The sequence below is a fragment of the Myotis yumanensis genome, unplaced genomic scaffold, assembly GCF_028538775.1.
Source record: "Myotis yumanensis isolate MYYU_CA2020_CCGP unplaced genomic scaffold, mMyoYum1.0.hap1 SCAF_9, whole genome shotgun sequence".
Lineage (NCBI taxonomy): Eukaryota > Metazoa > Chordata > Mammalia > Chiroptera > Vespertilionidae > Myotis > Myotis yumanensis.
The window spans coordinates 69622429-69647813 of NW_027223760.1; the positions used below are offsets into that span (position 1 = coordinate 69622429).

At 42.1% G+C, this 25385-nt stretch overlaps 1 protein-coding gene across 6 annotated transcripts in view; it reads right to left on the bottom strand.

Annotated features, from left to right (window-relative positions):
- Nucleotides 1-514: 514 nt before the first annotated feature.
- The window catches only part of CCDC146 (coiled-coil domain containing 146), a 113790-nt gene continuing 88919 nt past the window's right edge, over nucleotides 515-25385 (bottom strand). For all 6 annotated transcript variants that reach the window (XM_070424577.1, XM_070424578.1, XM_070424579.1 and 3 more), the window contains 10 exons: nucleotides 22943-23035; nucleotides 22187-22357; nucleotides 19377-19465; nucleotides 19121-19285; nucleotides 15122-15346; nucleotides 13136-13364; nucleotides 9730-9858; nucleotides 7292-7429; nucleotides 2694-2942; nucleotides 515-1047 (listed from right to left, as the gene is read on the bottom strand). In XM_070424577.1, coding sequence (XP_070280678.1) covers nucleotides 847-1047; nucleotides 2694-2942; nucleotides 7292-7429; nucleotides 9730-9858; nucleotides 13136-13364; nucleotides 15122-15346; nucleotides 19121-19285; nucleotides 19377-19465; nucleotides 22187-22357; nucleotides 22943-23035 — 1689 coding nt within the window. In that variant the 3' untranslated portion in view covers nucleotides 515-846. The remainder of the gene's footprint in view (nucleotides 1048-2693; nucleotides 2943-7291; nucleotides 7430-9729; nucleotides 9859-13135; nucleotides 13365-15121; nucleotides 15347-19120; nucleotides 19286-19376; nucleotides 19466-22186; nucleotides 22358-22942; nucleotides 23036-25385) is intronic.

Sequence of the window (25385 nt, forward strand, 5' to 3'; positions counted from 1 at the left end):
GTTTGAAATCTTGTGTATATTCATACATAAGAACATGTAAAAACAGAATTAGGAATATACTTGGATGAAATGCAATAAAATTAGAGTAATAAAATCAGGGGACCTGGCCTCATTTTCAACTCTTTCAGATGCCAAGTTATAAATATTTCTATTGAAAATTTCAAAAAATTTGGTATCAAAACTTAAAATAATCATGAGTTTATTTGCATCCAACATTTTGATAAATCTAAATATAAGAAAAATAAGTTAGGGCATAATTATTTTTGCAGCAAAAGGATTATTTACTTGTAAAAAGAATCACCATACCATTATTTTGAAAATGACAAGCTTCCCTCCTGCTTTTTACTTGATTGAGATTTAACAACATTAACTTTAAATGCAACCATTTACTTAACAAAGTCAGTTAAGTGTCTGAGATACTTGATCGTTTTATCTTTTTCTTTAAAGTCAGTATATGGAACAGTATTTCCTTTTTGTCTTTAATAAATAAGGACCACTCAGCTAATTTCTGTGCTTCACTGAAAATTATTTTTATTGAATTTTTATAGCCCCTGGTCTACTATGTATATCTGAAAGGTTTCAATATATAGAGGGAAAAAGAAAGAAATGAACAATGCAAATATATGCTTTGACATAATTGTAGAACAATTCTATGTCCTACTCAACATCATATAAAATATAGCAGTTGATGAGTATAAAAGGAAACTATGTTATTTCTGTTGCTGGTTAATTGTGGCTGTTGTATTTGCCTGTAATCTCCTGCTATTATGCTGACATTTTCCAGCTGTGGATATGACGACGCTTGGCCGAAGTGTCTCCTTGCGGAGCCTGAACTGGTTTACACGTTCAGATTTCAATTGGCTTTATAACAGGCTTCTTGATGTGCCTCATATTGGACCCTGGTTCACTGGGCTTAAAAGGAGCCAAAGCACCATATGGTTTCGGCAAGGGAAGAGTGGCTTCTGCATCGGGGATGTAGGCAGTCGGGCGCAGCTCTGCAGTCGTGAGAACACCATTGGGCAGCTGGCGTTGTGTGTCCAAGAATTGCTGCAAAGAATGAAATTTCCTTTTCAGTTTTCTGCAAACTCTGGTGAAGCCACTTCACCCCAGGGCTTATCAGACACAGCTGGGTCTGAGTTGTAGGCTGTGCTGGTTGACATTCCCCCAAGGAGGGCATGAGGGTGAAGTCACCGCACACATACACACACACACACATACACACACATATACACACACACTCACATACTCATGCACATGTTGCACCTTGCTGGAATGACCCATGTTTCTCAAGCATCACACGGTTTTGGGGGCTTACGGTTTATCATAAACTGGTTGGTGGGTTCTAACTTTCCGTGTGTTCCAACCTCAGTATCTTTGATCAAATATTAAGTATTTCCATGGTTTTGTTGTTGACAGAGGTAGGACAATCTATTCTCTTTGGTAAGGCATTGGTGAACAAATGTTAGAAAGGAAGAGATAAAGCGTCAGGTAGAACCAGAGGGAAGATGTGGTTAGTAGCTTGCCCTGACCCTCAAGATCCTCAAGTCTCTGCCTGTGCTCCTGGAAAACAGACGACTCACTTACAGCATGAAAAAGAATTCTAAATAACGGAGGCAGGTAAATGATGCTGAGAAGAGCTCGGTAAAAGCTGAAGGTGCTAGTAAAAATAGTGCCAGGCAGTGTGGGAATTACAAATCAGACCCTGTTTTCAGGTATTTTTAACTTCTGTTTGGAATGTGCCTTTTTCTTGGGTTAGTTAGTGAACAGTGATCTTTTTGAAGAACCTACTTGAGAGCCTGAGAGTTGAGTTGTAGGCCCTCAAGACACAGTCTCCTTAGGAAGAGATGCCTAATTCCATTCTACAAATATTGAAAGGCAGAAGAACTGGGTGCCCAATGTGAAGGTGGAACCAGTGATGGACCTCGACTTAGGCCAGTGGCAGGAGAAAAAAGGGTTGGCATTGAGGCCAAGGGTGCACACCAAATGCAGAGTCTGCAAAGGTGTTCTGGAGGCCTCACAACAGGCTGTGATGGCCGCAGCAGGTGGACATGGAAGAGTAAGGTGTGGTTTGAGCAGGGGTGCAAGGACAGAGATAGGAGACCTATGGATACTAGTAAAACCAAAGCCAGCCTCGCCTGGTCATTGCCGTGTCAGTGGGAGTCCATGGTGTTCAGCCACACCAGCCACGATGTAAGATTGTGGAGTGGAACTTGGTGTTTGCCAGATGTTCTCCAGAGACTATTATAGTGCTTTGAACTATTGTACTTTGATTTGTCTACATAATATCTTTTTTTTGTTGTTAATCCTCACTCGAGGATATTTTTCCATTGATTTTTCAAAGTAGAAGGGAAGGTAAAGACAGAGAGAAATATCAATGTGAGAGAGAGACACATCGATTGATTGCTTCCTCCATGAGCCCCAACCGGGGCAAGGGATCAAGCCTGCAACTGAGGTACATGCCTTTGACCAGAATCAAACCCGTGACCTCAGTCTGCAGGCTGAAACTCTAACCACTGAGCAAACCTAGGGCTCTACATAATTTAAAAAAAACACCCCAAATTTCTCTTGATTGTTTGAACTGTGTATGGGAGAGTGGGGAATTTTTCATATATTTTGGGAAGACTGAAATCCTTGAAAACATCCCTTCCCGGCCACTTTACTAGTACAAATGCAATATAAAAGCCTAAGTGTACCTGAGACTTTTCAGCGAGGGCCAAGGCATACATTTCTTCATCTCGAAGTACTTTCAACCATTCTCTCTCAATATCTCTGTTGAGGGGCAGACCCTTTTGCATCCTGGAATTGCAGGAGAAGATGAAGTGTTCTTTCTCCTTGACTTCCTTCTGGAGTTCAATGGTCAGAGCTTGTTTCATGGACAGCTCAGCAACAACAGCCATCAGTTTTTCAGTAGCATTTTTAATCTTTTTCTGGTAGCCGTTCATCTGGAATTAAAGAACCCAAGGCTTAGCTTATGTATATGTTCCATGAAGAATTTAAGATAATGGCAGGCTGCTGGCTGTCTATAATGTGGGAGACAAATAAGAATTGGATGAGACCTCAGACACTCTAGCTGTGTAAATAATGACGAGGAGGGGAAAAGAAAGACATGTGTTCATCAAGTTACTAGTTGTCCAGGTGGGTAGTAGTGAGGGGAATAGTGAAGTCTCTGTATTTTTAAGAGGTGATAAGGAGAGGGAAATAGAGTGCTCTTGATGTCTAAATTCTGGCTTACTTAGGCCATGTTATTAATTTGTCACTGATCCAGTGGGGGGGAAAATCTGGTAGGACAAAAACTATATTTAAAAGTTATTCTTTACTTATGTAAGGTAATCAACAGAGGGTCTGCATCTGAAATAATTTTTAATGGAAATGATCACACCTCAACATGTTTGTATTATTGATAATTTCTGGGGTGCATAATTATTAAGTCATTAGCAAGCATGTGCTGAACTGGGGAAAATCTGGCCACTGATTTGAAGTGAAATGTTCTGGTTGTATGTATGTCTTGACCATTTCGCATCAGCTATTTATCATCAAAGAATTAAAGGACAGGACTTAGTGGAATAATTAATTTTAAAAGACAGGAAAGAAGTAAAGTTGGAACTGGTGGTTCCTCTAAGCTTTCTGGCCCATAGCACAACCTTTCAGGGTGGCCGTAGCCATGGCGGGGCACTGAGTGGTGATTCCACCACCTGCCAACACTGCCATATCCACCTTGCTGTATTTTTAATTTGTAACCTGTTTCACTACCACCATTGTATTATACACTGAGTGGCCAGATTATTATGACCACCTGACATTTGTAGGCAAATTAGGCGAACACTGCATCATATGGGATATGGAAGCTGAAGGCCTGTTCGAACACCTTTGCTGTCTGCAGTTACCAAGATAAAAAGTCTCCAATTCGCACAGGAACACAAGGATTGGACAGTCGAACATTGGAAAAAAGTCATGTGGTCCGATGAATCACGTTTCCAGTTGCATTATGCAGTTGGCAGAGAAAGAATTTGGCGGAAACAGAATGAAAGCATGCACCTCACATTCATGAGTACAACCCTTCAAGCTGGTGGGGGGAGTGTGATGGTTTGGGGTATGTTTTCCTGGCATGATTTCGGCCCTTTAATTCGTGTGGAACAATGTCTGAATAGCACAACATACCTAAGTATCGTTGCTGATCAGGTTCATCCTATCATGTTGATGGTGTATCCAAATGGAAATGGCTTCTTCCAACAAGACAATGTGCCATGCCATGGTGCTTGTATTGTGCAGGAGTGGTTTCAAGAACATGAGGGAGACTTTACCTTGCTCAGTGGCCCCCACAATCACCCGATCTCAATCCAATTGAGCATTTGTGGGAAGAAGTTAGAAGAGCCATCAGGCAGCTGGTTCCACAATCATCAAATCACACAGAACTGGACAGTACTATTTATCAGGCATGGTGTCAGATTACTCGCATCACCTTTCAACATCTCGTGGAGTCAATGCCAAGAGGAATCGTCACAGTATTGAAGGCAAAAGGTGGCCCAACGAAGTACTGATGGGGTGGTCATAATAATCTGACCACTCAGTATATATATATATCTCCCATGTTCAAAGGCTGTTAAATCGCATTGTTTACCCATATCTTCAGAAAAAAATCACTTCTACTGTCGTGGTAAACAACCTGCTTCCCTATTTATAATGGTCTGGCCCTCTAGCAACTTCAGCGTGAAATTACAGCTAATTTGCCTACAAACATCAGGTGGTCATAATAACCTGGCCACTCAGTGTATGTATATGCATTAGCTATTTGGTTACAGTTGGTCATCCCACAAGAAGGTACTCTTCATGAGGGCAAGGCCAACTTGTTTTATTCATCATATTCCCACTATCCAGGATGTGCTTGGAACATAGGAGGCACCAAGCAAAATTATAATAGAATGTTTGTTAAATGAAGGAACGAGTAAATTCTTAGTCTATTTAAATCCTTCAGACTTTTGAACCAGGGTACTTTGAGACCTGAATATGAACTTCTAAAAAACTACACCTGAACTTGAAAGACTTTCCTTCTTCTAATAGAGCACACACTGGTCTATCGGTACATTTGCTTAGAAGAATGTTGCTGCCAGTGATGTACCTGCCTCTGAAAATGTAATGACTGGTTATTATGTACACACTTTGTCTTCTTAAGGGAATATGAATTGTAAACTCTTCTACACTGCAGTAATTTTGAGGGAGCACACATTGAATCAACGACGGCCATTTAAGGGTTCAGGGGTGAGTCATTATCTCTATCCAATTTCATTAATTAGTCAGTCACTGCACACTTGTGTGTTGTGTGTATGTGTAACCAGCCAACCTCCTTCTTCTCTATAAAAAAAAAAAGAAAGGATGATGTTATATCCTGGGTTGGTCTGAATTTTTGCTGAGATTTTCCATTCATTTGGGAAACTTGGAAGATGAGCCATAAGCTACCTAGGGAAATGAGAGGCTTGAGGTGACACGCATTCTTGTTGGGCACCCACAAAAAGCTAGGCTACTTCTGCTGACTATGTAATGCCTACAACGACTTTAGCTGGTATCATACCCATTTCACGGATCAGGAAACTCAGTTATCAGGTCATTTATGTATCTTTCTCAAGGTCATTTGTTAGTATCTGAGATCTGAACATATGTCTACCTTCAAGTTATGGTTACTATGAGGACATTCTAATTTTAAATGGAAAAAAAATCCAGATAGAGAAAGTGGGAGGTGGGGAAGGAAAGGGTAGATAAACCACTGCGACCTTCTGGACATTTCAGCATTTCTCTAGGATTATTGCTGATTTTAGGAGACACTGTCATCAGCTTTGACAAGCCAGCTCTCAGTAAACACTGATTTTCTCCAAAGGAAGGGAAATTCATTTTGCAGAAGGAAGGAAGGCAACATTTAAAGAAACATCAGATATGCTAATTCAGGCAAAGTTTATGAGCCTTAACATTCTTTTTTTTTTTATTTCAGAGAGAAAGGGAGAAGAAGAGAGAGAGAAACATCAATGAGAGAATCATTGATCAGCTGCCTCCTGCACGCCCCTTACTGAGGATTGAGCCCGCAACTTGGGCATGTGCCCTTGGCCAGAATTGAACCCGGGACCCTTCAGTCCCTAGGCCAAGGCTCTATCCACTGAGCAAAACAGGCTAGGGCTTAACATCCTTATTTTATGAGGTGAAGTTGTGAATTGCATGAGCTGCGGTGACCATCCACCTGTGCAAGTCATCAGAACGAAGTGTGAAAGTCAGATGAATGGCACAGGAGGCTTGAGATTTACAATCATTTCCGCTTTAGTTGGTGGGCCAGAAATGTGCTTAGAACAGGACTGACTGTTTACTTTTTAAATAAATGTTGTTCTAGAGTTTAGTGCACCCGAGGCATTTGGGGAAACTAAAAAGAATGAGGAACAGTCATTGCCCTGTGGAGCCCACAGTCAGGTGTGGATGTTACCATGATCTATTTTCTCATCTGTCTCCCCAAACTCGACACTGTGAATGGCGTGCCCCTTCCTCTCTGTTCCTGCCCCCATTCCTAGCATGAGGGGAGCTCGTAGTACCTCAGCATTGCTGGCCAACTAAAATCCCTGTGCAGCCACAGTGGGATGCGCCAAGGGGCCAGGGAGGCCAGGCTGCCCTGCAAGGCCCCTCTGAGTCACAATCACCAACCCCGCTCCTGCCGTCTGCTCCTTTCCAGGTACCTTCTAACAGTCCCAGTCTGACCCTGTAGCTTTGAATCTCAGTCCTGTTGCAGTGTTTTCAGTTTATGAAATCAGGAGGCTCTGTGTCACTGGGCTTTCCTCACTAGTGGGGCCCAGTGGTGACTCCACCCCAGGGTGTAATGGGCCCATGTTTGTGTGACTGTTGTCTTCAATGGTCCCCTTCCATTTCTGGGTTCTGGCTGAGTTCCCATGCAGTCAGACTGTTGTTTAAGTGGAGCCTTCCATTCACAAGGAACTCAAAAGGATTTAACTTGGCACATGGAATATTAAGACAATAATTGTCATATTTGAGTAGGTGCCCAGTTAAGTGAAACTTGTATACTGCCATTTAAAAGCTTAGGTTTTCCCACTTTAAAGTGAATTCATTCAAGGAACAAGATGGGAACTTACTTTGAACTATTATCTAAGCATCCTCTTTACATTTTAAATTCTACATCCATCTGCTTCTCTGTCATAAAGCCTAATCGCTCCAGCGCTCTGCTCAGTAAGCAAAGCGCTCAGTGGGAAATGATCCGTAATAAAGCAGCCAGGGCAGGAGAGAAAAGGCAGGGTTTCGGACAGACCTTCTTGGCCAAGAGCAGCGTGTCCTCCTTGCTGTCCTCAGTTTTACTGCAGATCCTGTCTGTGAGCCGGGAGACCTGTTCATAGATGAAATCCTTTTCCAGTAACTGCTCCTCCTTCTTGGCCAGCTGTAGTTCCAGCTACGGTCAAAAACAATTGCAATAGGAAGGGGAAAAAGGTCATACAAGTAAAAAACTCTCTCCCCCCCTTAACGAAGACACATTGTTTTTGTAGTTGCTAAGATACTTCTAGAAAGTCTTTAGAGTTGGGCTAAGTCATGACTTCCCCTCCCCCCCCCCCCCCCACCACCACTCCTGCAGATAGCTCAGGAATTCTTCCTCCACATGGCAGAGAATGGCCCTCTCACCTCAATCTACCTTCCATTGCCCTTCCTCTGATATGCTCCCATCAGCAAGGCACGTTAATCCCTTCAAGATGCTAAAAAGTTATTTTTTTTGGTGCGGGGGGGGGGGGGGGCTATGATACAAAGGTGGGCATCTTGAAACCACTCAAATTTTACTTCTTTTGGCAATGTTTAAAGTCGAGCTTAGATTTTGTTACTAGATTACAATGAAGGTCTACTATATTAGTGGCTAGAATAATGAAGGATAAATCTATCCCCATAACCTGAAACACTAATACAGATATATGTGACACTGACCAACAAGGGGCAAATAGATGCTATTTTAAGAAATAATTTTTGGGGATCCGAGATGGCGGTGGAGTAGGTGGAAGGTACACTCACTTTCTCCCAGGACCAAATTGGGATTACAAACTAAATTATGGAGCGATCAGCCTGAATAACCAACTGAAGACGAGCAGAAGAGAAGTCACATAACCAAGGATTCCCAGAGGAAGCCACATTGAGGCTGGTAGGAAGGGCGGAGACACGAAAAGGGCTGGCCCCACTTCCATGGGCAGCAGCTGAGATTCTGGAGGCTTATCTCAGCTGTGGGAGTTGCCCTGAGAAGTGTGGGGTCTCAACCCCACACCAGGCTCCCCAGCCCAGAGCACAGAGCCGGAAGAGGCACTCACATAACATCTGGCTGTGGAAATCAGCAGGGATTCTGACCACTAGGGAGAGACAGGAGTCTCCCAGAAATCCACAAACTCCCTTAAAGGGCCAACACACAAAATCTTGTTCATAGCCACTCACCCTGGGCTCCAGTGGAGGGAAGGCGGAGTGGACTAGAGTCGTGTGAAGAGAAACTGGAGTTTGTAGCTCTGGGGAGAGAGGTTAAGGGACAACCCCCAGGGCCCCTGAGCTGAGTCGCCCACACTGTAGAGGCCATCTTTCTTGGGTGGAGCACTCCCCTCCTCATGCCATCAGCCTGGTGGAATGCAACAGCCCCGCTCTCTGGTCTCCCTCCTGCATTAGCCTAATCCCCAAACCAGATAAAGACACTACAAAGAAAGAAAATTACAGGCCAATATCCCTGATGAACATAGATGCTAAAATTCTCAACAAAATAGTTGTGCAATAGATTCTGCAAGACATTAAGAAGATCATACACCATGATCAAGTGGGATTTATTCTGGGGTTGGTACATTATTGCAAATCTATAAATGTGATACACCACATAAACAAAATGAGGAATTGAAAAAACAACCACATAGTTATATAATAAATGGAGAAAAAGCATTTGATAAAATCCAGGAGCCATTTATGATAAAAACTCTCAGCAAAGTGGAAATAGAGGAAACATACCTCAACGTGATGAAGGCCATGTAGGACAAACCTACAGCCAACATTATACTTAATGGGCAAAAAACTACAAGCATTTCTCTTAAGATCCAGAAGAAGTTGGGAGATAAGTGGTAATGGAAGGGGACTTGACTTGGGATGGTGAACACGCAATACAACATATAGATCAGTGGTTCCCAAACTTATTTGGCCTACCGCCCCCTTTCCAGAAAAAATATTACTCAGCCCCTGGAAATTAATTTTTTTAAAAATTTTAATAGCAGTTACTCATCGCCCCCAAATGCACCTGTGGCCATCACCGCTGCCCTGGATCGCTGCAGCGCCCACCGGGGGGCGGTAGCGCCCACTTTGGGAATCACTGATATAGATGATGTATTATAGAATTATATTACTGTAACCTATATAATCTTTTCTTTTCCTTTTTTAAAATATGTTTTTTAAATTGATTTTTAGAGAGAGAAGAAGGGAGAGGGATAGAAGCATTGATGAGAAACATCATCCATCAGCTGCCTCCTGTATGTCCCCTACTGGGGAACGAGCCTGCAACCCTGGGAATGTGCCCTAACTGGAATTGAACCGGTGACCTCTTTGTTCATGGGTCAATGCTCAACCACTGAGCAACACTGGCTCATATATAATTTTATTATATATATGGGCCATATATAGTTTTATTAGCCAATGTCACCACAATAAATTCAATAAATAAAAAAATAAGAAATAAGAAAGGATATTTACCGAATCTATTTTTTTGATCATTTCTTCTGTAGTCATATCTTTCCCTGGAAGAAAGCGGATTCTGTTCTCGCCCTCAGGATTTATAAACTGCTTCTCCAGGTCTTTTATTCTGTCTGTACACTGTGAAAACTATTTCAAAAAGAAATATTAATTTTAAAACGAACTCTCCTGCTTGTAAATCTTAAAATCACACAGCCAAGGTTTTTTTTTTAGCATCTTTGAGTAGGACTGACACAGACAAAAGTGGAAGACAGTTCTTAACACCCAATCAGCTGGAACTTGAGGTTAAGCAATGCTTCTGCTCACTTTGGTGCCATGAGCAGGATGCCGGTAATTGACCCTACAAAGAAGGCAGTGACTTCTGAGTCATCAAAGAAAAAGCTGATTTTATAGCCAGTCCTTTGTGACTTCCCACTTCATGTTACACTCATGGGAAGTTGTGTGGTTGCAGAGCTCAGACTATACAGACTTGACATCTTTATTGAAAGTTGTTACAGAGGCAAGCTGGACAACATACAGGGTATGGAACATAATGAACTCCAGTTTAAAACCCTTTGCTGGCAATAGCTTAATGGCTTTCCACAGGAGAATGAAGTTCTTCATTACTAGGTCAGTACAAGGTACAGTCTATGAGAAACAGACTGAACTATTTAAATACTTTTTGCTAAATACCCAATATAATGTCTTATATATCAACTCTATTTGTTGAATTAATGAGACCTTGGAGGTAGATGAAGAAATATGGCCACTCCCAAGTGGAAGTGGCAGCCGCACTGAGCTTTTGTTTTACAGGGAGATGTGGAGCATGGTGAAAACCAAGAGTCAGCATTTTTAGCTTTTCTACTGAAAACCTGCATAATTTCAGGGAAACCATTTTTCTTCTCTAAGCCAGTTTCTTCAACTGTCAAATTGGAAGATAAGGCTTAATCTAATGGTGTTGACCTCGTAAATGAGATGATATATTTAAGGAACTTTATGTGTCCAAGATGATATAGATAGAGTTTAAACTTTTTAATTTATGCTCCTGACAAAAAATAATTTTAAAGAGTGACATAAATAATTTGATTTTTTCTTTTCCTTCCCCTCTCTCCACACTTCTTAATTGCCATCAATATGGAATTTTAAAGTATACACCCATATGTAAATAAGCATTTGCTCAGCACAACATTTCCTTCTCTTAATTAGGAAATTAAATAGGAAGCAAAAATATGGTGCTTGCTTATCCAGCGGTGCCTTGATTGATCTTATTTCCCCATGGGCCATTGAGGAAAAATTTGCTTTTTCTATATAAATTGGTGTTCTTGTATCCTAAACTAGTTCATGTGATTTCCAAGATCCCTAAAAAGGACCTCTGATTGCAAACATCCAGGAATATATGACTCATGATTATTCTTGGATTAAACTGTTGAATAATTAAAAACTATTTCAAACAGCTGAAAAAATGCAAACCTTAAGAGAATTCCAAAAATGGGAAGACTTTGAAAAACAACAACACAGCAGCTTTATCAAATAACAGGCTATGGCAGGGATCCGGCACTGTCAGGCAGGGTACAAAATGGCTTGCCTGAAGCTCAAACTTTCACACACAGTCCTTCAAAGGGCCCACGTAGTCAGTGCTGAGTAGACAGTTAAATAATTAAGTGACGTGTGGAGACTAATGGGAAATTTTCTATTCAACTGTTCTTAAGCTTGTTAGAACCAACTCTGGTAGAACAGGTAGCTGATACAACACAAATCCACATGTCTCAATTCATCCGCAGTCAGAATGGTAAAGTCTCCCATTAGGCAGGGCATACTATCACTCAATGCATAATATTCCCTCTCGGGTAATCTGAATTCATAGTTCACACTGGATAAGTGCTTTCATATAATGAAATGCCAAGTATATATGTTTTAAGAACAACTCATTTTAGCCATTGAATAGAATTGTTGATTTGCAATGAACAGAGTTAAAATGCTTACATAATGGAGAGTGAATTTTTCTGTTGTGGGCCTTATTGAATTTAGTTCCTTTGTTCTGCTGGGCATCTTGACAGTTTAGTATGGGCAAAGATGGCCCTGAAACTGTATCTGGGGAAAGAGCTAGAGAGAACCAAGTGATTCTGTAAAATGGAGTGAGACCAGTATGAAATGCCTGGGGGACCACCTGGATTGGCGAGGCTGTGGAGGACAGATGGGGGATGAAAGATGGAAAGACAAGCCAGTGAAATGGAGCTAGAGTAGGGTGCTACATGGAGTAATGCAGGCGGGGACCGCTCCCAGGGATAGAGTGGCCCTACGGAGCTCGGAAGGGCAAGGCTACCTGATACTTAACTTGAAATTCTTCGCATTTCTGTACCATGCCCTCTCACACTGTTGCCCCAAATCTTCAAGAAAGTCAGTTCACAGACAAAGACCTTGCATGAATGCTCCTGTGTAGATGCAGGCTGAAGAGCTGGCGGAGTCTGTGCTGGATGGTGCAGGGGTGGACCAGGCACTGTGTGAGGAGGGGATCTGTGAATCCCCTTGATGTGATTTAATTAAAAAGCAGGACCTCAAACTGTGTTTACAACACAAGCTAATAAAAACCTTTCACTTGTAAAGTAAAAGACTAGAAGGATCTCTTCCAGATTTTTGATCATTTTAATAGTGGTTATGTATCTTGGGGATAAAATTTTATTTTCTTCTTTAAAAACTTTGTATTTTTTAAAAACTTGATTAATGTGTCTTAATTTTATCATCAGAAAAAAATCTGAAAGCCACCTGACATTTTGGAAAACTTGTTATATGTTAAAATTTGTTCCTACACTGAGTCGATGGAAAAAAGTTCAAGCCACAGTTTTCTTTAGTTTAATTTTTTCTTATATTTTCATAAAAAATTGCGATTATTACATGTGAAAAAAGCAGCTTTCTTTCCTGTCTTTCTATTGCTACTTCATGTTTAATTTTGTGGGCTTTATTACACTTTTTAAAAGGCCATGTCAGAGGCCAGGTTATTAAATCACAGGGACACTACAGGGGTTCACAAGGAGTCGAATTAAATGTGATGGCCAATTAAGAAAGAACAACAATCTCAGCTCCAGAGGGCAAGAGTACTAAAAATCAGAGAGCTACGTCTTTCCAGCAAGCGTCAAAAACATCATTATGCTGGTGGAAGTGAAATTACGTAAGTTTGAGCTGCGAGAAAGCTGAGCTAGAGGTGAGATTTGGGAGGGTGTGTATTCCCAGAAAGGCAGAAAATGCTTCATGGGGAAAAGACCTCTGGAGCGTGGCCCTGCAGCAGTGTTCCACATAACTCCGGGGTTCTCACAGGTTCCAGGAGTAGCATGGTTCGGTTTACATGTAAGAACATAACAACCTACAGACCAATAATGGAGAGGGGTAAAGGCAAATGGTCCCAGGCAGTGTCTCAGGAGCTCGTGCCCACCTGAATCTGGAGCACAGCTACGTCGGCATCCAGGGCCTTCTTGACTGGCACCAGTTTCTGGGTCACATAGATCTGCCTTTGCTTCTCAGCAATCTTCAGTTTCAGGAATCGGATTTTTTCATCCAAGACATGTATTTCAATTTCTGCATTGAGTTTCATCTTCTCTTGGATATTTATTTTTTCATAGAAGATGCACACTTCTTCTTCCCGCTCTATCAGCTGAACGCCGCTATGGTCAAATGGAGGGGCAGAGGTTAAGAGGATATTGAGGCCACAGTTTTACTAGCTATTGTGGTTTCCTCTGGATTTGGGTGTGCAGAATGCACCTCAGCATTGCGTAATTCTAGGAGACAAACGATATTTACCAGTGGCTTTCTAGGTAAACTCTACACTTGGGATTTTGGGAGATTGGAAAGGGATGGTTGTGGAGCCTCTTGACTCTGAGCTGACCATGCGGTTGGCTGGCACAGAACCTCTGTAAGTCCCCCAGGTTTCCTGGGGTGGGAAAGAATGTCGTTCCCCACGCACGAACAAAGTGACCCTGCAGTCGGATTTTCTGCAGATCCTTTCCTTGGACCAGGCTTGCCAACCAAGTTCTGGCCAGATGCGCTCGGGCAGAGGGCCAGGGAATGTATTTCTGCAGTGATTCTGCTCTATGTAACGTGCCAAGCCCATTAGGTCCTTTTAAAGCTGACTATTTCCGATGCAGATTTCCTAACGAACAGGCAAATTCCGTCATTTATAATAATGCCAGGGAAAAGACCCCTCCTTGTGAGGAGAATCTGGGGAAGAAACAGAGTAAGAAATTTCTAATTCCAGCCCCACAGATCTGACCAGGGCCTGGGAGTACACTGCCTAAATGCCGTGGTTTGTGCCAGGAGTCAAGTAAGAAGGTTCCCCCATCCCCCAGAGAACACACCAGCCAACCCTTTGAAAAATGGTATTCTTCACCACCCTGCAGTTCTTCCCACACACTGTGTATCCATTTCCCCAGAGTTTATCTTTAATTGCTTCTCTCTCGCTGTTCTCCTCAAAACATGTGTGTATGTAGTTGTATTTGACTAATCTTAGCTCTATATTTTGTCTCATTTGACAATTTTTGGTTCTTCTCATGATCTCAGTCCTCTTTAAAATAGAAAGCAGGAGCAATGTTTGACCATCTTTTTGTACTGTCAGGGTCCAGCACTTACACAGAACACAACCAAGGGTTGATGAAAAACACTCTGATACCAGATGCACTTACTATAAGGCTCTACCGTCTCACATGCCAGATTTCTCAAAGCACAAGAAACTTGGGAAAACTGCTAAAGTAGTAATTGAGTAATGATATCATTGTGGCCTGGAAGAAGCGAAGCTACTCCTAAAGTTCTTACTTACGAACTGGGAGAAAGGTTGAATAAATATCATACTATGAACAGGCCTGTCACAAAAGTGGATACATGATCCAAAGACTTATTTATGTCCATTGTCTGTAATAATTTGATGGTATCAGAGGCATCCTGAAAGGTAATCTGGGAAAGGACTTTTATCTTCAAGTAAGCAGCTCCCCAAACTCAACTGTCACTTGTTTCTCTTACAAGAACTTTCTTCCTTCCTTCTTTCCTTCCTTCCTTCAATTTTTATTTATGAGAGAGAGAGAGAGAGAGAGAGAGAGAGAGAGAGAGAGAGAGAGACACGAAGGACACAACAATTTTGTTGTTCCACTTATTTATGCATTCATTGGTTGATTCTTGTATGCACCCTGACCAGGATTGAACCTGCAACCTTGGCGTCAGAAGATGTTCTAACCAACTTAGCTACCCATCCAGGGTCAGAGTTTCTTATTTTCAGGCAAAACATGAAGCTACCCCTCCCCTCCAAAACTAATAAAACCTAAATACCAAATGTCCCTCACTACACATTGTCATGTGTAGATAGAAAAAGGGGAAACATTTCTAAATAGGATTTCTGGGTGCTTTGTTCTCACAGTAGGTTCCTGATGTTTACCTTTCATTTCGAGACTGAACAGCTCGTTCATATTTCTTGCGAAGCTTCACCATCTCCTCTTCAATCATTGTGATCATATGGGCGAGTCTGTCAATGTTATTTAAATGGACTTCCTTCTTCTCTTTCATTTCTTGAAGTTTTACTACAATTTTGCATACATCGTTTTGCATGCTTTCTCTGATGGTAACATTGTTGGCATGTTTCAGCATGGAATTTTGTAGTTTTCTTAAAAAATAATGGGAAATAGATAAGGTTATAATTTTCTTTAGTTTCTTTAAAAACAATGAAAACTTCAAAACACAAACTGTATCAAAATAGCTCTTGATTTAATGCATCCCTTGCAATGACAATAGTAATAATGATATTCATCAAACGATACTCTCCAGGAATTTCTGTATGCTTTTCAGATCTCCATCTGGATTAGGACATCTTTCTTTTGTGCCACAAGACTCTCCTATACCCTCCCCCCACTTTATCAAAGCAAGAGACTACAGTGATTCATTTATTGCTCTGCTGTTCCCAGAAGACTGTGCTCTTTTTTTTTTTTAAAGGACCACTTTTTAAAAAAAATATATTTTATTGACTTTTTTACAGAGAGGAAGGGAGAAGGATAGAGAGCCAGAAACATCGATGAGAGAGAAACATCGATCAGCTGCTTCCTGCACACCTCCTACTGGAGATGTGCCCGCAACCAAGGTACATGCCCTTGACTGGAATTGAACCTGGGACCTTTCAGTCTGCAGGCCAACGCTCTATCCACTGAGCCAAACCAGTTAGGGCAGACTGTGATCTTTTAGGGCAGAGAGGGTTATAGCTGATAATGTCCAATGGAGCTAAGGTGGTCTCTGACTCCATAAAGCAGCGGTTCTCAACTTGTGGGTCGCGACCCCTTTGGGGGTCGAACGACCCTTTGACAGGGGTCGCCTAAGGCCATCGGAAAACACATATATAATTACATACTGTTTTTGTGATTAATCACTATGCTTTAATTATGTTCAATTTGTAACAATGAAAATACATCCTGCATATCAGATATTTACATTACGATTCATAATAGTAGCAAAATTACAGTTATGAAGTAGCAATGAAAATAATTTTATTGTTGGGGTCACCACAACATGAGGAACTGTATTAAAGGGTCATGGCATTAGGAAGGTTGAGAACCACTGCCATAAAGCATCACAATAAATGCTGGACGAATGCATGGCTTCTATAAATGATACATTATCTTTATGTAGGATTAGAATCTGATTAGGAAATTAGATTTTCCTTTTCATACAAATCCTTTACTCCCTTCACCCCCACCTCATCCACTATTCACACACGAGGGCCCATTTTGTAATATCTTCATAAAAGCAAACTGGACAATAACGGTCACCAGAAAAATTTCAGGTTATATAGACTCAGTAGATCAGGGACTAAACATAAGTGAGAGAGTCAAACAGATCTTGGCACATGGTAAGTAATCTACACTAATAAAAGAGAAACATGGTAATTGGCGTACGACCGCTACCCTTCCCATTGGCTAATCAGCATATCCTTATGCAAATCAACTGTCAGCCAAGATGGCGGCCGGCAGCCAGGCAGCTGGAAGCGAACATGAGGCTTGCTTGCTCCCGTGACTGCAGACTGCAACGTTCCCCGCCTGCCTTGCAGGCCTCTGAGCCAGCAGTTTGAAACATTCTAACAAATATAGGCCGGGATCTCAGAGCTGAAGTTATACATTGTTTCGATTATAGAACCGAAACAAACCAGATACCTGCTCTCAGAGCTAGAGCCAGAGCTAAAGCTGGCCCAGAATAAAATAAAAAAAAGGAGCCGTTGGGAGCTTCAATCAACAACCACCAACCTGAAAGCAGCCCTCAGCCCCTCACCCAGACTGGCCAGGCACCCCAGTGGGGACCCCCACCCTGAAGGGTGTGTGACCAGCTGCAAACAGCCATCATCCCCTCATCCAGACTGGCCAGGCACCCCAGTGGGGACCCCCACCCTGATCCAAGACACCCTTCAGGGCAAACCAGCCGGCCTCCAGGCCTCTATCCTATATAGTAAAAGGGTAATATGCCTCCCAGCACCGGGATCAGCGGAGCCGCGAGGCCTCCTGGCACCGGATCAGCATGACAGGGGGTAGCACCCAAACCCCCTGATCAGCCCTGTTCTGTGCCTGATAGGGGGGAGCTCCCCAATCCCCTGATTGCCCTGGGGCTCTGTGTTTGATAGGGTGCGGCGCCCCAACCCACCCCTCCCCCCCACCACCACAGGCCCTGCTCTGTGTGTGACAGGGTAGAACCATAACCTCCCCATCGGCCCTGCCCTGAGTGTGACAGTGGCTGCGCCCCAACCCCCTGATCGGCCCTGCTCTGTGTGTGACAGGGTGCGGCGCCCCAACTCCCACCCCCCCACGGGCCCTGCTCTGTGTGTGACAGGGTGCAGCGCCCCAACTCCCCCCCACCCCCCCACTCCCGCCCCACGGGCCCTGCTCTGTGTGTGACAGGGTAGAACCATAACCTCCCCATCGGCCCTGCCCTGAGTGTGACAGTGGCGGTGCCCCAACCCCCTGATCGGCCCTGCTCTGTGTGTGACAGTGGTGGTGCCCCAACCCCCTGATCCGCCCTGCTCTGTGGGTGACAGGGGGCGGTGCCCCAACTCCCCTATCGGCCCTACTCTGTGAGTGACAAAGGGGAGCTCCTCACCCCCCTGATGGTCCCTGCTCTGTGTGTGATAGGGCACAGAGCCCCAACCCCCCTGATGGGCCCTGCTCTGTGCATGACAGGGAGCAGCGCCCCAACCCTCTGATCCGCCCTGCTCTGTGTGTGACAGGTGGCGGTGCCCCAACTCCCCTATTGGCCCTACTCTGTGAGTGAGAGGGGGGAGCTCCTCAACCCCCTGTTGGGCCCTGCTCTGTGTGTGACAGGGTATGGAGCCCCAACCCCCCTGATGGGTCCTGCTCTGTGCGTGTCAGGGGGCGGCGCCCCAACTCCCCAATCGGCCCTGCTCTGAGCCCGACCAGGGGCTGCACCCAGGGATTGGGCCTGCCCTCTGCCACCTGGGAGCAGGCCTAAGCCAGCAGGTCATTATCTCCCGAGGGGTCCCAGACTGGGAGAGGGCACAGGATGGGCTGAGGAACCCCCTTTCCCCCCGAGTGCACAAATTTTTGTGCACCGAGCCTCTAGTACAGTTTATAAAACACCATTTGGCAGGCATTTTTTAGTATTTTTACATGGTTTAACTCATTTAATAATAAAAAGTCCTATGAAATAAGGACATTTTTTAAAAATGGTTAAAAAAAAGTGAGCCCAGAGAGGTAAGGGATTTTGCCCAAGATCACACAGCTAGTAAGTGTCAGAGCTGCGATTTGAATCTAGAACAGAGGTTCTCAATCTTGGCTGCACATTAGAATCACCTGGGAATCTTTTTAAAATCCTGATTTCTGGGCCTCATCCTCCGGAAATTCCGTTTCTTTGTTATGGGGTGAGACCACAACATTAGTAACAAAGAAACAGAATTTCCGGAGGATGGGGCCCAGAAATCAGGATTTTAAAAAGATTCCCAGGTTATTCTAATGTGCAGCCAAGGTTGAGAACCACTGATCTAGAAAGCCACCTCTCTTAACCACAATACTGCCTCTTACAAGCACATTACGCTTCAAATCTACAACTAGGGAATGCTAGTTAATAAACATTTGATTGCCTTCCAACTTTAAATGCAAATGATCAAATTGGTGCTTTTTTTCTAATTGGATAAATGAAAACAAACATAGTAAGCATAGTTATATACTACAATTTTTCGTTCACTTAAAAAATAGATGGCTTGCAAGCAGTAGAAGCATAAGGAATCCCATTCAGATGCTTTGATTATCATCTGTAAAGCAAGGTGTTTGAGGAAGGGCTTTTCTAGCTTCGTAAAATACTATCATTTTCTATTTTATTATCTCCAGAGTATTTTAGAGGTCAGTAAATCAGAAGACTTTGAAAGGATAATAGTTATTATAACACTTACCTTTCTTGAGAAACTGCACTACTTCTTAAAATTTCCAGTTCATTTAATGACATTTTATGCCTTTCTTTTATTTCAGTCACTTGCTGGTGAGCTTTGTGAAGTAAGTTAATAAATTTGTTTCTTTCATTTCGAATAGTGTCATATAATTGAGCAAACTCTTTGAGTCTGTGAAAATACCAGTGTTTTTGAAACTTGTGAAATTAGGATGTTCCCCCTCCCCGCACCTAACTAGATAATCATCATGTATTTTTTTTACCTCCGTTGAATTTCACGCGTTTTCTTCTTGTGTATCTTGATGTCAATATCCTTTGCTCTGATCTCCTTCATAATGTTGACATATTTTTGCTGAAATAGAAAAATTATGTGTGAAATAGTAATAAGAATAAAGCCCACCACCAACAACGTATGAATACTCCCAGCCTCAACCCATCTCGTTCCTATCCATTATGAAAAATTCTTTGTGCAGATTCAGTGAGATCTGAAAATTGCCTAATCAGCTGAACTAAATCACACTAGCTAGGACAAAGGGCTAATCAAGGAAGCGAATGAATAAGAGAGGAGGAAAAGGAAGAGGCTGTACAGGATGAGTTTGAGGAAAAGTTTGGGGAACGTTTGAGGGAGCTGAAAAGTGGGGAATTTATGGAATGTAGATGAGGGAAGGGGATTTGTAGTAAGCTTTGATGAATGTTACTGATTGAATCCTCTGTGGTATTTTGTCAGAGACAAGTCATGATTTTAAAGCACGATTCCACTTGTACATTGAGTGTGTTGTCCTACACAATAAAGCACCATAAGGAGATGTTACAAATTACGCATAAATATTTTAAGTCAGCACTTACAGTTCTAAAACCCTAAAAATATACCAAGTTTAATAGGCTAGTTATGTTCTTCAAATATAAAGAGACTGGATCCTTCATCTAGAGCAGTGGTTCTCAACCTTCTGGCCCTTTAAATACAGTTCCTCATGTTGTGACCCAACCATAAAATTATTTTCGTTGCTACTTCATAACTGTAATGTTGCTACTGTTATGAATCATAATGTAAATATCTGATATGCAGGATGGTCTTAGGCGACCCCTGTGAAAAGGTCGTTCGACCGCCAAAGGGGTCGCGACCCACAGGTTGAGAACCGATTATCTAGAGTAAGAAACACATCTAAAGATGAAGTATTTGCTGATAGAAACCTGAGGAATTAGTTTCTGTTGGTTTTCATTTGAGGACTGTGAAAGCAAAACCCATTTGGCATGAGTGGTTAAAAAGAAATTAGACATCAGAGCCAAGATTGACATGTAGCAATGTAATGTTGTTCTAAGTGAGAATAGGATTCAGGAAGAGACTGATATTATTTAAGTAACTCTATGTGTGAAGAATTATACAAATATAAAAATTTAGTATCATCAACTCCATCTTGGGGATAATAGCAACATCATTTTTCTCCTTCACCCTTTGTCTTTTTTGGAGGATGTAGATGACACAAAATAAAATGCTGAAATTGACTGTTGTCTTATCAAACCTATAGTTTATTAAGGCTAATGTTTAACAGACCAATTCCCAATTCTAAGAATACTTAAAGAAAACAATATCTTTCCTTTCTTGATTTCCCTATTTCTAGAGAAAGAACTGTGTGCTTTTTTAAAAATGAGCTCATTTAATAATGAAGTTTGGTTTGATACATAGCCTATGTATCAATTTTTTAAATATCTTTTTATTGCTTTCAGAGAGGTAGTGAAAGAGAGAGAGAGAGAGAGAGAGAGAGAGAGAGAGAGAAACATTAATGATGAGAGAGAATCATTGATCTGCTGCCTCCCACACACCTTCCACCGGGGATAAAGCACGAAACCCAGGCATGTGCCCTGATCAGGAATTGAACCATGACCTCCTGGCTCACAGGTTGACGCTCAACCACTGAGCCACGCCGGTTGGGCTCAATTTTTGAGATTAATTTAAAAATTATCTAATTCGTAAAACAGGTCCCTGTCCCATGCAACAACTATCCCCTTGCTCTCTCCTTCCCTTGTTTTGCTTTTGCTCGTCCTCCCCTCAGCCACCCTGTTCTCTCAAGCTGCCTTCTTTCCTTCACCCCCCCCCCCCCGCCACCCCTTTACTCCCCCCCACCGCCCCCCGCTGTTGCCTTGCCATTCTTTATTCTATGAAATCCAGCTAGCCTATGAACTTTACTGGGCCAACCATGCTGAACTTGTTGTAGTTTCTCAAATGTTCTAAGGTGGAAAAAATAAACAGATAAAGGGGAATCTGAAGAGTTTGCTGTGGATGTGCAGTGATCTTTTCCTCAGTCTTCTTTGCAAAAACTTTATTTAACCTCATTGCACACTATGCTTGGATGTGAGTTCTTTCTTGGGAACAAGAAGAAAGGCTACTCTGTGCAAATACTTGTTCAGAATTAGAACAAAGGTTGCCCTTAGAAATGGCCAACATCTGGGCCACATGGTAAATTCAGGTTTTCCAGTGTAGTGGTATGTCATATCATATTCATTTTTTAACACGGAACCTCTGGACATAATCCTCAAGTTGGAATAAGTGGTTCTAATATTAGCCGGCATGACAGAGGGTTGTTTTTGCCATTGGTTTTATTGTTGTTTTGGTTTGGGGATGTTGCACTGGGTCAGCTCTGGTACTTTGGTGGGAGCCCAGGAATGTCACCAAGTGGCACTGGGTGAAGCAGTAAGTAAGGGTTTAAATGATGATGGCTTGAAGAACTTGGGGAGGGAGAATGGTCTAATGCTACCGCTCTTGAGCCATTCCCAGGCAAATCACAGTTGGCTGTGAGATGTCTGTGGCCTGTGCGGCTGTCCGGCGTGCCCACCATGTTATTCTTACTGACTTGTCATCTGTTCAAATCCTCTGCTCCTTTGGTTGATCTAGCTCTTTCTTTCTATAGATTGTTGACTCCTGCTAATTGGATCCTGGGACTATTACTTTGGGAAGCTGTATCATCACTGGAATTTGGAGACTTTACAATTACAGTTTTCTAATGAACACTGTGTTCAAACGAGGCTAACCTGAACTCTTGTAGTGATTTATGGATGGCTGCAAAAATGCAGTTACCTGAATTTTCTGGAAATCCTTGGATTTTTGCTCTTTCTCTTCAATTTTGACTTGAGTCATACGGATAAGGCTAAATACCAGCTCTTGCATGTTTTCTTGATCCTTTAAAAGCTTGTTTTCTTCTGCAAGTTGCTGTTCTACTAACTTAGACTCAGCTTCTGATAGAATTTTCTTTTGAAAAACACAAGATATTATGATTTATTTCTTTGAAAGAACACATTAAGGCCATTATCTTAGACTATTTTTAAACTCCTATGTAGAATTTCTTTTATTAAAACATAAAACAAAGTAATTCTACTGCCTTAGCTCCAAGTATTTTTGATCTTTAAAAGAATGAGAAAATATGATAACATATTTAATAGGGTAGAACTTTTTCTTACTCAAACTGTATTTTAAAGTAAATTTAAGAAAAAGAAGAGACATAAAAGCATATTTAAAAATACTTTGGCAGTGGCTTTAATAAATAAAATTTGAAAAATTTAAATTAAACATTGGTGAAATAAAGCATTTATTTTTGTTTTTAATATAATCAATAGCTTCTATTTTAAAATATCATGAATTTGTATAATTTTTGCTGCTTCAAGTACATCCTCCCCTCCCACCCTTGCATTGTAGGTTTGGAGTGGACACAGGTTAGGTAGGATCATACTCTCTTTACTGACTCTGTCATTGGCGAGGTTTTGTGGAGGACTGTTAGACACCCAACTTCATATTAACCATTCTTAGATAGAAGCTTAAATGAGAGATGATATGAACCTGTTGGACCAAATTCCTTTTAGCTACTTCAACTTCTTTGTGGAGTTCTCTCCTCCTCTCAGCAATAGAATCATCTTTAGGGATAGCTTCAATCTGGAAGTCAAAATTTAAAACAGACATTTATACAAGAATGAAATATTTAAGGTCATGTAGTGAACTGATCACGTACCTTTTGAAAATGGTGTGGAAATGATGATTCTGAATCATATAGGAACACTTATTTTGCTGAATATTCTTTATGAAGTCTTTGAATATTCTCATTGAAGTCATTGAGATTAATTTAAAAATTATCTAATTCGTAAAACAGGTCACTGTCCCTTAAACTAAAATATGAAGACCTGAAAAAAAATCTATAATTCCCTAGCTGCAAATATACTATTTCTCACTCGATTGGGAATAAAACGTCTTAACAATAATAGCTGCTAACATTTATAAAGCATTAACTATGTGTCAGGGAAAGTTCTAAATGCTTGTATGTATGGTCTTATTTAATCCTCACAATAACTCCATGAGGTAGGTAATATTATCTCCAATCATACAGATGAGGAGAATGAGGAACGAAGACATTTAGGCAACTCGCCTCAATGGTACAGGTTCAAACCCAGGCAGTTAGACTAAGAACCCATGATTGTAATATTGTAGTATGTTACTGCCTCTCTAACTCATCACTCAGAAACATGTATATTCTAATGATATTATACTTGTAAAGTGTGAATTTGAATCCTATAGATTAAAGAAAAATGGGACTATTTATTAATAACAGTGAGAGTAGTTGGCTACTTTTATGTGATGGTTTGATGAGCAGCTGGAAACTTCTTACACAAAAGAAAATCCTCTTAACTTTCTTATTGTGCTTGTGTCCCCTGTTAAAGTACTTTGAGGAGAAGGCAACATCTCATTTCATCAGTCTTTGCTGCCTTATTAGGAATGAACTTGCCAGATTCTTTATGATGGAGAACAGAGAAGAGAGGAATAAGACACATGGCAGCTGCTGGGAAATGCCCACCAAGGGTACAGGAAGGGCCAACGTGGGGGGCTGACAGCATTCTTGACTAGGCTTGGACCTTTATACTAAAAGCACATGACTCCAATCTAATGTGGTTTATCTTCTACTGTGAAAGCACATCATTCTAGGCACCAAGGTAGGATATTGGCTAAAACTTGTCCCAAGAAGGGAAGATCATGCTGTTTAGTGATTTAAAGGTCATTTAACAGGATCTTTCTGAGGTTCATGCTACTCTTTAAACGAGCTCAAGGGCGTCTTTAGAGGCCCCGACATCCATGAACCTGTGCATCTTCAGTAGCACCTTCTCTACCCTCAGATGCCCAAGGATGTCCTGCCTTCCAGGGCCTCTCCTATCATGGACAGCTAGCTGTTGAGAAGCACACGCTGACTTAGGGAGATAAGACATAGTCTTGTGAAGTCCACATAACAATAGACAGAATGTGTAGCCTTGGCAGCTAATGGCTATAGCAGGTCCAAAGGGACAGCCCAGCATGGACTTGAGTAATCAGGGGGGATTTCATGCAGAGGTTAAGAAATCAGCACGGAAGAGTTTGGTTTCTCCTGCTGGAAAGTGGAGTGAATTCTTCTGGGATGGAGGAAGCCCCGCAGGCATCCCGGTGGCCGCCTGATTCTCTGCCACAGGTGCCCGAGTGGCCTGTTCCAAATGCTTTGCTTCCAGGCGTGGGCAAATCTGTACATGCACGATACCTGGAACCAGGGGTGCTTAGAAGGTTTCTGTCGACAATATGATGAGAGCACACTCACCAGCTACTCTATGCCAACTAAAGGCTGGCGACTAATTCTCCTAATTTCGGTTTTCAGACATTTAGTAATTCCCAATGTTTTGAATGACAAATAATACCGCAGTAAAATGTATTCAGTTTTGAACCTGGGCGAGCTGCTTCCCAGACACCTTTCTCAATTCTCCATGAACACAATCCCCCCGTGTCAGGCAGGAATTAAGTGTTTGTGCTTTGTGGAAGAGGTAACAAGGTCAGCCATTGGCAGCAGAGCCTGCTGGTTGCCCAGACGACATCATCCACCCTCCACTTGGACCTTGCTAACGGAACCCCTGTTTTGTTCAATGCTGCGATGTATCCAGGCATCCTCAGACTCCTTTGCAGCACAGGCCCATGGGGTGCAAGTGCAAGCCTGCTGGACGGGGCTCCGGGGAGAGTCAGTTGCCACACGCCTTTTGCTCTATGCCTGAAGGTGAAATGGCCATCTTGCAATCTTGGAGAGAACATGTGCATGTTAAGGATGACACACGACGAAGCTAAGAGGATCCTGGACTATGAAATTACCTGCTGTGCCTACCTCTGATTATCCAATATGTTTACTGTGTGAATAAAACAACCCTCCATGTACGTAAGCCACTGTAATTGAGTGTCTATTACTCCTTGCAGCCAAATTGCAACCCTAATTGATTCTAGTTAT